The sequence below is a fragment of the Mesoplodon densirostris genome, chromosome 9 (genome assembly GCF_025265405.1).
Source record: "Mesoplodon densirostris isolate mMesDen1 chromosome 9, mMesDen1 primary haplotype, whole genome shotgun sequence".
In the NCBI taxonomy this organism is placed as follows: Eukaryota; Metazoa; Chordata; class Mammalia; order Artiodactyla; family Ziphiidae; genus Mesoplodon; species Mesoplodon densirostris.
In genome coordinates, this window is record NC_082669.1 from 14,920,868 (window position 1) to 14,936,087 (window position 15,220).

At 37.7% G+C, this 15,220-nt stretch overlaps 1 protein-coding gene across 3 annotated transcripts in view; it reads left to right on the forward strand.

Moving 5' to 3' along the window:
• Positions 1-15,220, forward strand: part of FAM185A (family with sequence similarity 185 member A) — a 66,226-nt gene that overhangs the window by 15,379 nt on the left and 35,627 nt on the right. For all 3 annotated transcript variants that reach the window (XM_060108281.1, XM_060108283.1, XM_060108282.1), the window contains exon 5: positions 11,121-11,162. In XM_060108281.1, coding sequence (XP_059964264.1) covers positions 11,121-11,162 — 42 coding nt within the window. The remainder of the gene's footprint in view (positions 1-11,120; positions 11,163-15,220) is intronic.

A 15,220-nucleotide genomic window follows, 5' to 3' on the forward strand; every position in this document is an offset into this window, starting at 1 on the left:
AAGCAGTCCTCAAAATACTCTAGGTCTCTTTTTTTTTAACATCTTTATTGGAGTATAATTGCTTTACAATGGTGTGTTAGTTTCTGCTTTATAACAAAGTGAATCAGCTGTACATATACATATATCCCCATATCCCCTCCCTCTTGCGTCACCCTCCCACCCTCCCTATCCCACCCCTCTAGGTGGTCACAAAGCACCTAGCTGATCTCCCTGTGCTATGCGGCTGCTTCCCACTAGCTATCTATTTGACATTTGGTAGTATATATAAGTCCATGCCACTCTCTCACTTCATCCCAGCTTACCCTTCCCCCTCCCCGTGTCCTCAAGTCCATTCTCTACGTCTGCATCTTTATTCCTGTCCTGCCCCTAGGTTCTTCAGAGCAAATTTTTTTTTTTTTAGATTCCATATATATGTGTTAGCATATGGCATTTGTTTTTCTCTTTCTGACTTATTTCACTCCGTAAAATACTGTAGGTCTCTTGATTACTTACAGTGGCTGAAATGGAAACAAATTGCTAGGAATAGAAGAGTTCATTCTTTAGCCTTTATAAAACCTTTTATATTTACTGACCTTTAATGTGAAGTCAGATAGCTTTCCTTCGGTGTTTTCAATCTGAGCCAGACCTAGATCCTTTTTTGAACTGTTGTCTCTGGTTGGGATTTTGAAAGGAGACTCTGAGATGGAAATTAGAGTGTAGCAAATTTACCAGGGAGGCCTCTGGGGACCAGTGCCATACAGAGGAACAAAGCCCAGTTTCCACAGGAGAGGTTAGACTTGATAAGTCTCAACAACCCCAAAGGGGTGCTCTGAAGCTGGGATGGTCCTCAGAATTGTCTCAAGTTGGGGTGAGGGGAGATGGACCTTTATATCCCCAATCCTTAGATGCAAACTGCCCCAGAAGCACAATGATCTTGGATCAAAATGGCTCTCTTCAGATAAGGCAATTCCCTAAGAGAGCAGAGAGCTGAAGACTGTCTGCCAGCAGTATTCCCAATAGATAGGAAAATAAGCCCTGCAGTTACAGAGGGGTTCTGAATGATGGCTCATAGCACCCACTACCGTTATATTTATTCATTCGTGCAGCACATTTATTGACCACCTACTGTGTGCCAGATTTTCAGGCACCAAGGGTATGAAGTTGGGCAGGAGATGATACCTATCCTTAAAGAACTCATGGTCTAGTGGAAGGATTGAGCATCATCTTTCTTGTTTGTAATACTAGTAGAGCAGAGAGAAGTAGGAGAAGGGAAAATTTGGTCCAGTTGCCACTGTAGAAGAGGTTCCATGTTGTTCAGCCCTGCTTTCTCCATCTAGTCCTTGGCCCTCACTCTGCTTGGTTTTTCAGTGGTAGTAAGTATATGAAAGAGAGATTTGAGAAAACCATCTCCATTTCTTAGTCATACTCTGTGCCTGCCTACTTTTTAAATTACCCTTAAGAGAGGCCCAAGTTTCTTGCCTCCCCCTCCTATGCCATCCCTATTTCCATCCTTGTCCTGAGGGATTATATGCACATGTTCCTTGAGTTTGGAGTGTGGAGGTGGGATGGGTACGGAAGAACAGGCAGTGTTCTAGCCCTACATCCTAATAGGTTAGAAGATTAGAGTCATGACTGGTGGAAGGAAGTCCCTATGCTCTAGCTACTGGGATTTTAGTAGGGAGAGATACCTCCCAGGGATCATCCCAAGCTGGAACTCTGAATATATATTCCACTGAAGTCTTTGTTCTAAGTGGTGATGGTCATATAACACCAATTAGATCCATATTTTGGCTGTATTTAAATAAACTAGCTTGGGAATCTTAAAACTTATTTTTACAGGAAAATATGTTGCTACTTTTATACATCTGACTTACAGAAAACAAATTCATAGAATATACACATTCTAAGACCTGCCTGTTCAGGATTTATTTAGTTTGGCTTCTTTTTCTTTTTTTTAATGTAAATTTATTACTATTTTATTTATTTATTTATTTTTGGCTGCATTGAGTTTTCGTTGCTGTGCGTGGGCTTCTCATTGCAGTGGCTTTTCTTGTTGCAGAGCACGGGCTCTAGGCGCAGGGGCTTCAGTAGTTGTGCCTCGTGGGCTCTAGAGCACAGGCTCAGTGGTTGTGGTGCACGGGCTTAGTTGCTCTGCGGGATGTAGGATCTTTCCAGACCAGGGCTTGAACCCGTGTCCCCTGCATTGGCAGGTGGATTCTTAACCACTGCACCACCAGGGAAGTCCAAGTTTGGCTTCTTTCTCCTCAGGTAGATTTTTTTTAAACCCAACATACAGATGTTGTAAAAAGCCATTTGTACCACAAATATGATGACAATAACTGTCTTTTTCATAGATTCACCGGGTATATGAGTTTGGAGCCCTTGTGTTAATAGGTTGGGGGTGGTTGTTTGAAAGCATGTTGAAAGCAAACATGTATTGAGTGCCTAAGTGAGCCAGCCCATTTTATTTAATGGATAATTGGCTGTTTACAAATGAAGAAAACAAAACTTAGAAATGTCAAATTGTTTGCTCTCAATTATAAGTTAATTAGTGGAAGAGCAAGAATTTGATCCAGGTTTCTTGACTTTTTAGGAGATGTTTTTAAACAGTGTTCAAACAAATATGTGCACATAGCCATGGTGAATTTCTTGATTGCAACCCAAATTCCATCATTGCTTTTAGGGCTACCTGGGTCACTCTAGAGATGTTTCCTCTAGACAGACAGCACTACAGCACAGATGCACTGCTTCAGCTGGGTTCTAACTTGTAAACTCCAATTTCAGGATTTTTGTGCCTTATGAAAATGTGGTGTTCCATATAGTGTTTGGGTTCAGCTTAGCTCCGTGGAGCCATTCAGGGACTCGGTTCATTCTTTAAAAGTGATGCTGCTATCTTCAGTGTGTGGCTTCTAAGTCTTCCATGAAAGGAAGACAGCATGAAATTTATTTCTTGTCTGTATATTCTTTTTGTTCATATACCCTGATGCAAACTAATACCCAACATACTGCTGAATACTTAAGAGGTAATGAGGAAAGGGAAAATGAAAGGAGTAATATGTCTATCCTGGCTTTGAAAATTGACTCCTGTGTGTAGAGAAGGGAAAAATCTGTCTTAAATGGTTTTCAAAATGAAATTTTTAAGTAGAGCTAACAATATTTTCTTGGTAAGAAAATGAGTAATCTAATTGACTAGTAATATTTACTATTTGTAATGTTGGTTGAATCACATCTATTAAGTATGTGTGCCTTCTAATACAAAAGAAACTAGTTTATTCACTGACTCAACAAATATTCCCCAATGTTCTGGCACTGAGAACCTAGTGGGAGAATGAGTACTTGGATAGTTTGTGTTTAGATATGAAATTTTGTGACAGTTTACTACCTTCATTTCCTTCTAAATTATAAAAAATTAGATTCTGTGTAAAGTACATTTTATTATATTCTGCTATTTGAATATTTGTGATTTTAAAAGAATTCAGTACATGTATATATGAGATGTACATGTATTTATATATATTCTAGTAAATATATTTTTAAAATATAGATATATAGTCTCCTGACTTAGAAAGAAAAGCTTCCTTGAAAGGCTTGCTGGGATTGATTTTATTTATGACATAATTTAAACAAATTAATTAGGGCTAATATGTAGGAGTACTCATGACAGTCATCTTAGTGTTTTATATTTAACTTATGTTATTATTTGGAATACATGATTAATGAATAAAACTGCATTTAAAATATTTAGATTCCCTGTATAACTTGGGGTCTTATTTTAGCCTCTTCGGGAACATACATTAATACATAAACTGATGACTATTAGTTCTCTCATTTTTCTGTACTTCAGACGTCCTTTGTTCCCCAAAGATGTAGCAACTTGTACACGCTTAAACTCTTCCTTAAATAATTACTTTGGATTTTAGAAACTTTCACAGAAGTAAAAGTTATACAGACTATACAAATAGAGTTGATCATTTTGATAGCACTCAAAATTTCTTAAAGAGATGTCTCAATTTGCTTTAAGAAGGACAGATAGGCTCTGGTGAATTTATAAATCTGCCTTGTGAATTTAGAAAGTCAGAAGTAATATAAAATTTTAAAAGAAAGGAACTTTTATTGGATTAAATGGAACTCTTCATGAAGTTCATGAAAATGCTTTGTTCTAATTCTAGCGTTTATTCTTAAGTTCATTGTGAAGTTTGTCATTTTAACACATGATAATTTATGTTAATGTTGAATCTGGACACTTAAAACTTTTTTATACGAAATACCAGAGGGGAATTACAGCTTCCTTTGTGGTGCAGACAGCATAGGTTTTTTTTCATGATTTAGACATATGATAAAGTATGTTGCTATTTCATGCAGTGTTTGGACTCCGCTCAGGTCCTTAGAGGGACTGGGCTCCTTTCATAAAGGTGATGCCGCCATTTTCAGTGTGTGGCTTCCAAGCTTCCACTAAAGGAAGAGAGATCATAGAGGATCATGTGAGAAATTTATTAGCCAGAATGTTTTCAAATGACTTCAACTGCAGAAGTCTGAGATAAAGAGTTTAGTGTGTTCTAAGGAAGGAGAAAGGCACACAGGTATTAGGGGTACTGGCAGTCTGTGTCACATCTTATATTTATAATTGCTCTTTCTCAAATGTCTTATGAGTTCCTCCTCTTTCCACACCCCCTTGCTATTCTGCAGGATTTCATCCTTGTTTCATTGTTTTTTCCATTCTTTCTTTTCCTTGGGCATCTTATACACTTTTGAGTCTCAGCTACCCTTGTATTCTGATAATTCAAACATGTATCTCTAGTGCTGACTTCCAGCTTATACATCCATCTGCTTAGTACATATAGCCATTTGGATCTTTATAGGCTTCTCAAATGACTTCACATTTCTAACTTCTTTTCTCCTACTTTCCCAGCCCTCACCTCCCCAACCTCATCCGTAATATAATCCTCCTCCTTTATTTCCATTTGCAGATTCTAATATTACCATGTACCTAATTTCCCAAGCTAGAATCTAGAAGTAACCCTAAATTCCTCTCTCTATCACCTTCCATATCTATCAATCCCAAAGTATAGGTAGGTTTTATCATCTAAATATTTCTTCAATCTATCCCAGTTTTTTCTTTCAAACTTCTACAGTTCTTTTGTTTTTTTAAAATTTTATTTATTGATTATTTTTGGCTGCGTTGGGTCTTCGTTGCTGTGCGTGGGCTTTCTCTAGTTGTGACGAGCAGGGGCTACACTTCATTGTGGTGCATGGGCTTCTTACTGCTGCGGCTTCTCTTGTTGCAGAGCGTGGTCTCTAGGCACGTGGGCTTCAGTAGTTGCAGCACGTGGGCTCAGTAGTTGTGGCTCACGGGCTCTAGAGCGCAGGCTCAGTAGTTGTGGCGCACGGGCTTAGTTGCTCCGCGGCATGTGGGATCTTCCCGGACCAGAGATCGAACCCGTGTCCCCTGCATTGGCAGGTGGATTCTTAACCACTGCACCACCAGCGAAGTCCCCAAACTTCTACTATTCTAATTCAGATTCTTGTCATCTCTTGCCTCAACTCTCACAGTAAGTTTGCTTCCAGTCTTGCGTTCTTCAAATTCATCCTCTTCACTGTAGCTATGGTTGGTTACTAGAAAGGCACATTGAACGTGGCATTCTCTTACCCAAACCCTTTTCCACTGCCACAGTGACTTAGCTTACTTACTAATTCCTTTTTCTGACCTTATGCTTTGTCTTCTAGAATTATACAGTCTCTTACTTCTTCCTGTATATATTCTTACTTGTTCTTTACTTCTGAGTTTTTGATCAGAGCCCTTGATCATACTGATCAATTATAGTCTTCCTAAAATGATTTTCCCGGCTTTCTTTATCCCATTGACTTTTAGTAATCTTTTAGTACTCAGCTAAAGCAGCCTTCCCCCATCTCTGGCATTCCATTGACCCATAAATTCTTGCCTTATTAAAGAGCAAAGGTCGTGTTTTATTTACCTCCATGTTCTTAGCATTTAGCCCTGTGGCTTGCAAATAAAAAAATCTCTCTCTTCCTGCTCCCACAGCCCTCCCCCTAAGAAAGAAGCACAAAAAGGATTTAACTTTTAAGGATATTTCCTTTCTCTGTTTGGATTACGAAAGTATATGTGCTGTTTTTACCATAATTACATTTATTTTAGTGAAGAAAAATAAACTGATGTTTATCTTTAAATCGATAGCTTATTTTTCCTCTGACCACACTAGAATGAAGAGTTGCTAGTTAAGGAGAACTATATAATTTCTCAAAAATTGGGGTTTGTGGAAAAGTTTCATAACTTGAAAGAAGAGTAAGCACACATAATTATTACAGACCATATGGCATCTGCTTTATTGGAAGGAAGGCTTTTGCAAAGATCTACTCCTCTCAAATAGTTGATTTGTTTATTTTCAGTGCTTGGAGATGAAATAGGTGAAACCAAAATATAGAAAATTGTGTTAGTAATGCCCATTTGGTTGATTTGTGTACTTTACAATATTCTACCTTATTCCACAGAGTATTGGAGATAAGAGTTCCATGTTGTATATTTTAATGACTTTGGAATATTTCTGTTTAGGGTAGAGGTTTTCTAAATATTTTGATATAAGTGGAGAATATTTTTTTTGTTTATTGCTTAAAAATCCTTTAGCGTTGATAAAAATATTTTGTTATATTCTTTATATTTAAAATTAGTTCCATACTTTTCTTGTTCTGTTATGCTTTTACTGTACAGAACTCTAACATTCAAGAGAGAGGTAGTTTGAGACTGTACAGATTCTGCTATAATGTGAACTAGTCCTCATTTTTTAATGGATCTAAAGCTTCTATTTTATGGCTCTAAAACCGTTGTTTTCTTGATCACTTCACTTTCATTACAAGCACTAATGATTAACTTTTTGAGAAAGACCACATTTTCTATTTTCATTTAGAAAAGTAAATTTTTACTGCATTCATTGAAGACTAATATAAGGTAATAAAGCTCCAAAATGTTGTCTTTCTGAGTGGGTGACTGAACTTACTACTAGCTAAATGACTGACTGTAGAACTATGTCATAGTTCTTTACTAACAGTTAAAATCACAAATATCAGGGGTCTGCTTTACCTTATTTTTGAAGTATTCATAAGGTGAAAACAGTAAAGAGAATTCTGAGTGTCTCACCCTAGCTTAATTTTCCTAAAGATTAGGAAGGAATACAAGATGTTTTTCTTGTATTGTTGCCTATCTTGAAATTCTTCATTGACTCCTTCAGTATAGGATAAAGTCAATAGACTAAGCACTCTATGGTTCTTCTACAGATTTATTTTTTACCTATTTTTCCAAACTAATTTTGAGCATTTGTTCAAAAAATAATAGTATTTACTATGTACTGGGCAATATACTAAGGTCTCAAAATATAACCCTAAATAAGAAAGACTTAATTCCTGTCCTCATAGACTTGCCTAATTGCTCCAGCCTAACTGATGAGTGTGATTTAAATAATAGCATGTATAGTTATGCCTTTTTACTTTTGCTTACTTCATTATTTTTTCCACAAAATCCTTTCCCTTCACCATCAAATTTTACCCACATTTCAAACTTCCACTCTGGTGATATCTCGAATATCACTATTCTCCCTGTTCATGCCAGGTCTTTTTAGTCTGTTTCCTCTGAATGGCTGTGGCAACTAATTCATACTGTTCAGTTACAATGTTCACTTATAATTATTGATAAATTCTAATTTTTAACTTCTCATATGTGCATCTCCCCAGATAGCCTATAAGGTTTTGGATGGCCAGTCTGTTCTCTGCAACCCCTGCAAGTGATTTGGGTCCTTCCTACATGTAAAACACACTCCCTTCCTTTCAAGTTTCCCAAAGTCTCATCCCATTACATATCTCCTCAGAGTCCAGGATCTCTACATCAAAATCAGATCCAGATGTAGATGAGCCTCCTTGGGTATAGTTGCTTAACTATAACTCAAGTATCGTTCTTCTGAATCTGAAGACCTGCGAACTGAAGAGACAAGTTCTTTAGCCCCCTCAACCCACATACACCACCTACACACTCAGAATACAAGGATGGGATATGCATAGGATAATTTCTATAGACTTTCCTGTCCAAAGAGGAGAAAATAAGGTGCACAAAGGAGTCATTGGTCCATAATGATTTTGAAATTCAGGTGGGCAAACGTTGGAGGTTACCTGATTAGATCTCAAGGCCTTGCGGTAATTCTTTAGGGTTCCAGGTTTGCCCTCTGAGTCATCCTTCCTTTTTCATGAAATGTAGCATGTGTTTGCAGCTGAGGAGTTTTCTCAGTTTGCTTCCTGCCAGCAGAATTTGGGGGGTTGAATGGTTTCATTTCACTTTGTACTGTCACTGTCCCTTTCAGTCGAAGTTAGCAATGTGTTTGCCGATACACTTCTCTCAAAAATTTTGTCAGCCTCCTGTGAATCGTATTGGGGTTTATTCCATTAGATAAAAGTCACAGCCAAGAATCTCTTCAAAATATGGACTTCTGCAGAGAGATTAAGATACAGTGCTCTCAAGCTTTCTAGAGGACCTATTGTTTGACTGAGAGGATCTGTGAGATACCCATAATCTGTTTAATGGACTTTTTGTATAACTGATTAATACTGTGAGGTATCACCCTTGAGCTTTCTGGATTCTTAACAAAAGACTTTACAGTCAATCCACCAGTTTTATTTTTAGGCCGTGTTCTGGCCGTGCCCTGGATTCAAACTTTGTATAGAAGCCATTCTTACCTTGAGCATCTTATGCCATCTTGAGAAGCTGAGACTTTTCAAAATCATTCATGTCCTGGTCTTTTTGTTGTTTAACAGTCCTTTAGTGTAGCTTATCTTTCTTCTCTTGCATTTTACTGAAGCGTCAAGGAAAAATAGGCAGCACCTACCACACTTTGACTCTGCTTGGCAGTCTCCGTGGCTAGATCATTGAGTTCATTAGGCACATTTCCTACTTTCCACGGTACTGATAGTGACAGTGTTGCAGAGTTTCCAATACTACTTAACAGGGATCTGCCTTCCTCCAGTTTCCAAAAACATTTTCTTCTCTTCCTTTTGAGCCTTCATGGGAAGTAGACGCAAAGTCCAGCTTTCTACTAACACACTGTTCAAGCAATTTAGGCTTTCTCTACCATGCTCCTAAAAATCCTTCCAACCTATGCCTACTGTCAAGTTCCAAAGCTATTCCAATATTTTTAGTTAGTTCTTGTGGCATCACCCCACTTCCAGCTTTCAAAATCTTTTCTAGTTACCTCTTCCTGTGTAACAGATTTAGCAGCTGAAAACAACGAACATTTATTTTCTTACACTTTGAATGGGTCAGGAATCTGGGTGTCGCTTAACTGGGTCCTCTGCCTCCAGATCTCTCTCGAAGTTGTAATCAAGGTATCAGCTGGGGCCATGGGCTTATTTGAAGGTTCAGCCAAGAGAGAATCTGCTTCCTGGTTCACTCGTGGTTGTTGGCAGGATTCAGTTTAGATTCTATTGGCTTGGGGCCTCTTTCAGGTCCTTGCTCTTGGGCCTTTTTCATAGGGCAGTTGACAGCATGGCAAGCTGGCTTCCATCAGAGCAAAAGAGAGCTGGCAAGACAGAAGCCAGAATCTTTTTGTTACCTAGTCTTGGAAGTAACATCCCATCACTTTTGCCCTTAGTATTTTCTTTGGTTAAAGCAAAGCAAATCTCCTACACATGAGTGGAGGAGATTATACAAGGGCATGAATACCAGGAGGCAGGGATCATTGGAAGCCATCTTAGAAGCTGTAAGATCTTTGGCTACTACTTGCATGTGAATCTGCATTTACTGGGTTTGAAAATTGGAAGAGTATCTAGAGCACACCAATGAAATAATATTTATTTACTTAACCATTTAACAGGAGGATCTTCACAACCTTGTAACTTACTGAAACTTGAAAATAGTTTTATAAGCTTAACTTCACACAAGCCCAATTTTTTTTTTTTTTTTCGGTACGCGGGCCTCTCACTGCTGCGGCCTCTCCCGCTGTGGAGCACAGGCTCCGGACGCGCAGGCCCAGCGGCCATGGCTCACGGGTCCAGCCGCTCCATGGCATGTGGAATCTTCCTGGACCGGGGCACGAACCCGTGTCCCCTGCATCGGCAGGCGTACTCTCAAACACTGCACCACCAGGGAAGCCCACACAAGCCCAATTTTATTCATATATTCACATGAAGTATGATGGAATATAAAACTTTTAGAGCACATTTGACTTTGGACAAATGAATCAAGTGCCTTTTTTTTTTCTTTTTCCCAGGTACTGATACATGTCAGTATTTACAAGAGGTATGAAATGAAGTAAATTATTTCACTTACTCTAGATTAATTCTGAGATGTTATTCCTTTACTTTTTACTGTAGTTTTGGAATTATGGTAGAAGAGATAATATTGCCTACACTTTCAGTGCAGTAAATATAGGTAGTATGACTCTACAAGTAATTATACATGCAAACACATATGAAGAAAAATCCTACTGTTTTTGGTATTGGAGGAAGGGGCTGGGAGGAATGGTTGTAATATCCTATACGTATCCTGGAAAATATATTTCCATTGAAAGGTGGAAATATTTGAAGATTTTTTTTCTTTGTTGGTCGTATTTCAGTGTTTTCATTATTCCTGCCCCAAAACTTTTAAACTCTTGGCACAGAAACCACTTTAATCTAACAGATAGACATGCCAAACTGGCCTCAAAAATAATAATAATTACTTTTTTCCATGGATTATTTTAGTGTTCTTTGGTTCAAAACTTGGCTTTGTGTGGTCTGATAAATATTGTGATGTTTAGATTGAAAATGAATATTGAGCACATTTAAGTAATTATTTCGTTTTTGGGTTTTAGAAGAGTCATTATTTTTCTTCCATATTTCCCAGAAAGTATGGGGGTTTGTTTTTTAGTTATGCTATAAAAGATTAAGGTGGGGTGGAGGAAGAGAATTTGTATAGTTGCCTAAATCTGTTTATTTTCGAATTGCAACTGAATCTCTCACTAGGTTTGTGATCTGAGAAAAATTGCCAACAACAATAACAACGTTATTAAATAACGTTGTGGATATCTAACCGTGTTTTAGGATACCATTAACACAGTTCCTTTTTAGATTATCTCTAATGTCTAAAGTTGTCTTTTTCTCTTTTGCAGGTAATATAACATTACAAAGCAAGATGGGTAACATCACAGTAGGTATGTGCTAAGTGGTTGGTAAATTTTGTGCGCTTTTTAAAATAGCTATATTTGTGATATTTAATTAGAGTAAATAAAGTCTACAGTTTAGCTGATGAACCTAATAGGATCCTGATATACCTGTTAGGATTCTGCCTGGTCAAATATAGGCAGACCCAGTATACGAATATGTGAAATTATTTCTGGAAGTTCATTGGTTCATCATCCTATAAATACTGTATAATTATAGGTTTGGTATCAATCAGAATACTGTTAGAATTCTGATTTCACCACTTTCTACACTTGGGCAAATTACCTAACTTCTCTGTACCTCAGCTTACACATCTGAAAAAAATAGAAATAACAGTAAGTACCTATCGTATGGGGTTCTTGTAAGGATTAAATGAGGTATATAAAGTACTTTAGCACAGTGTCTGACATATGCTTAAATACTCAATAAATAATAGCCATTTAAATTATTGTAATTGTTCTAATCCTAGGCCAGAACTAATAGTGGCTAATGGTACTTTAGACCTAATCACCACATGTGATGCTGTGCCTGTGGGAGCAAAAGTTCAGATTTCCAGATTGTTTGTTTGTTTGTTTGTTTTTGGCTGCGTTGGTTCTTCGTTGCTGCGCGTGGGCTTTCTCTAGCTGCGGTGAGCGGGGGCTACTTTTTGTTGCGGTGTGCGGGCTGACATTGCGGTGGCTTCTCTTGTTGCGCAGCACGGGCTGTAGCACGGGCTCTAGGTGCGCTGGCTTCAGTAGTTGTGGTTCACGGGCTCTAGAGCGCAGGCTCAGTAGTTGTGGTACATGGGCTTAGTTGCTCCGCGGCATGTGGGATCTTCCTGGGCCAGGGATCGAACCCGTGTCCCCCACACTGGCAGGCGGATTGTTAACCACTGTGCCACCAGGGAAGTCTCTTCCAGATAGTTTAGACAGAGCTTTTCTCTAACCCAAATAGCACCTGCTTGCCTGTTGGGTGAAGGAACACTGAGCTCTAAGAATGGTGGTTGTTTTTGAGGCCTTAGAGGGTGGGGATTTGGGGATGGGAAACTCCCTCTTTATTGAGCAGCTGTGGCTTATTGCCAGTGTGAATGCCCAGGCCTCCTGGTTTTGTCCTTTTTGACATTTGACATTTTCTTTTTCTTTGTGCTGACTGAAATAGTGAATATACCCAACAATCCTTTTCACTGTCATTCCTTCTGGATTCTCTGGCTTAGAGTGCACATCCTTTTTTAAGTTTTCTAGACATTGTAACTTTTATGTTCAGTGAGGGATAAATAGAAGATAAAGGCTTCCTAAGTGATGATTATAAATCATTTTAACTAAAACATGACAGGATTTACCTGTTTTCCAGTGAGAGAGCAAAATTCACTGCTGACTCTTCAGGCCATTTCATCAGAGGGTACATACATCTGGGGATAGTAAGGGAAGTTTCTAGGGTGAAAAAAAGGTACACTAGTGAGAAGCTGAGCTAGCTGAGGAGAGAAAGTCCTAGACATGGGTGGAGTTTGTAGCAGTAGGGAAGGAGGAAAAAGAAGGGGAATATTCCAAATTGGGAGGCATGAGAAGTTTCATTACCCACTAGCAGGCCCTTTAGGCAGATGTGAATATGAGGAATACTTATAATCTAATATAATACGATAATGCTAGTATTATTGTTGGATGGAATTGTGGGAACATAAAGGGAAAACCATTCTCTCTAAAACTGGAAATAAATGTGTTATTTATCCGTACTGAAAAAGAATAGTAATAACAAGGATGAAATGATCAGTAATTTACATCTTTGAAGATGGTTTCGCACTCTGTATAATTGATTAACATTATGAATTCTTGTTAATTTCCCCTATTAACTTTCCCCTTTTCCCACTGTTAAGTATTAGAGAGATTTTAAGGCAAAGTGTTTTATTTTTCTTAAATAAATCTCTGTTCATTCAGAGAAAATTACCTGAGCTCAGTGTTAAGAAATATAACTGACCACAATTATAGAAGTATTTAATGAGCCTTTATAATTTTTTTCAGTGAAACATAAATGGCATCTGTGGCTTTAGGTTGTTCTTAAAAATTTCAAATAAGCGAAGGTAAATAAAGGTTGAATTTCTAGTTTTGTAAACATCATTGATAAATTTTGAGTCCTATTTTGGAAGAGTCTTTCAAAATAAGAGAAAAAGTATGCATTTATTAAGTTATCATGATCTGTGATAGTGTGGAAAAGCATGGACTTGAGAAGACTGTGAATTTGGTCCTACCACATGTTAGCTGTGTGGCTTTGAAAAAATTACTAAATCTCTCTGAATTTGCATTTTTATACATGGTTACCACCCATATAGCCCAAAGTTTTTGAGAAATTAAATAATGTAAAGCACAGCCCAATGCGTGGTAGTCATTCAGTGTTTAACCTTAATAATAAGAGAAGTGTTCATTTCTTAAATTCCTTTAATTCTTTGAATATCTCTGTTAAGACTTTGGAAGAAAGTATAAACTATGTCACTGTTTATATTGATCTTAAGATTGTGTTAGCATTTGAAGACAACCATATGGCAATAACTAGTCTACATATATTTACCGAGTGCCTGCCTTATAATAGGAAATCGTTTAGGTACTGAGGAATATGTTGGTCAATAAGATGTCTTTATGCTCACCTTCGGGCTGAGAAAAAAAACAGTAGGTATGTAAATAACAAAAGATAATTTCACATAGTACAATGAATAAATAATAGAGGGTAATGAGATAGAGAGAGGGGAAAAGAAAGCTACTTCGTTTAGCAATTGGGGAGGGTCTGGAGAAGAGATATTTGAATTAAGCCCAGAGTAATGGGAAAGAGGCATGTAAAATTCTGGATGCACAGCTGCCCAGATAGAGGACAGCCAGTGCAAGCCCTTAAAATGGAATGAGTTTATAATTTTTGAGATATAGAAGGGAGACTTGTGGAGAAAGTGGTGTGCGGTAAGGTAAGTGAGAGCTAGATCACAGGGCCTTATAGATGTGGTAAGAGTTGGGACTTTATTCCAACTACAACAGGGTGTAGCAGGGGAGATATACAATTTGTATTTAAAGAGAACCACCTAGTTGTTGTATCAGAGGGGTGCCAACGTGGAAGCAGGTGACTAGAAAGCTTAGTTTGTTTATCCATTCTCCTGTTGATGGCTACCTGAGCTGTTTCTAGTTTTTGGCAATTGTAAATAAAGCCGCTATGAACATTCTTAGACAAGTTATTTTATGGATATGGAGATTTTATATATAAAATTGACCCTTGAACAGTGCAGGAGTTGTTTCAACCCTCCCTAAAGTCAGAAATCCACATATAACTTTGCAGTTGGCCCTCCGCATCTGTGATTCTCCATCTACAGAGTCAGCCCACTTTAGATTGTCTAGTACTGCAGTATGTATTTAGTGAAAGAAATCATGTATAAGTGGACCTGCGCAGTTCAATCCCGTGTTGTGTGTATGTATTTATTTTATATGTATGTACATATGTATTATATATATGTACATATATGTATGTATATACATTTATTTTATTTATATGTGTATATATAATATATATGTGTGTATATATCACACATACACACATATATGTATATTTTTTTTTTTTTCCTTCTTAATACCTAGGAATAGAATTGCTGGTTTGAGGGAATTCCCTGGTGGTCCAGTGGTTAGGACGCCACGCTTTCACTGTTGAGGGCCTAGGTTCAATCCCTGGTTGGGGAACTAAGGTCCTGCAAGCCACACGGCGTGGCCAAATAAATAAATGAAGAGGGCAGGTGAGGGGGTGACAATAAAATATGGATTAAATTCTAAAATACCAAGTAAAATAATTTTTAAAAAAGAGAATTGCTGGTTTGAGTAGGTATGTTTATGTTTAGTTTTATGATGAACTACCAGACTTTTCCCAAAGTTCCATTTTACATTTTCTTCTACAGTGTATGAGAATTCTAGTTGCTCCGTATCCTTACCAACATATATTATTGTCAGTCTTTTTGTTTTTACCCATTCTGGCATGTGGATAGTAGTATATCTCTGGTATTAATTTACATTCCCTAATGGCTAATGGTGTTCAGCACTTTTTTTTTTTT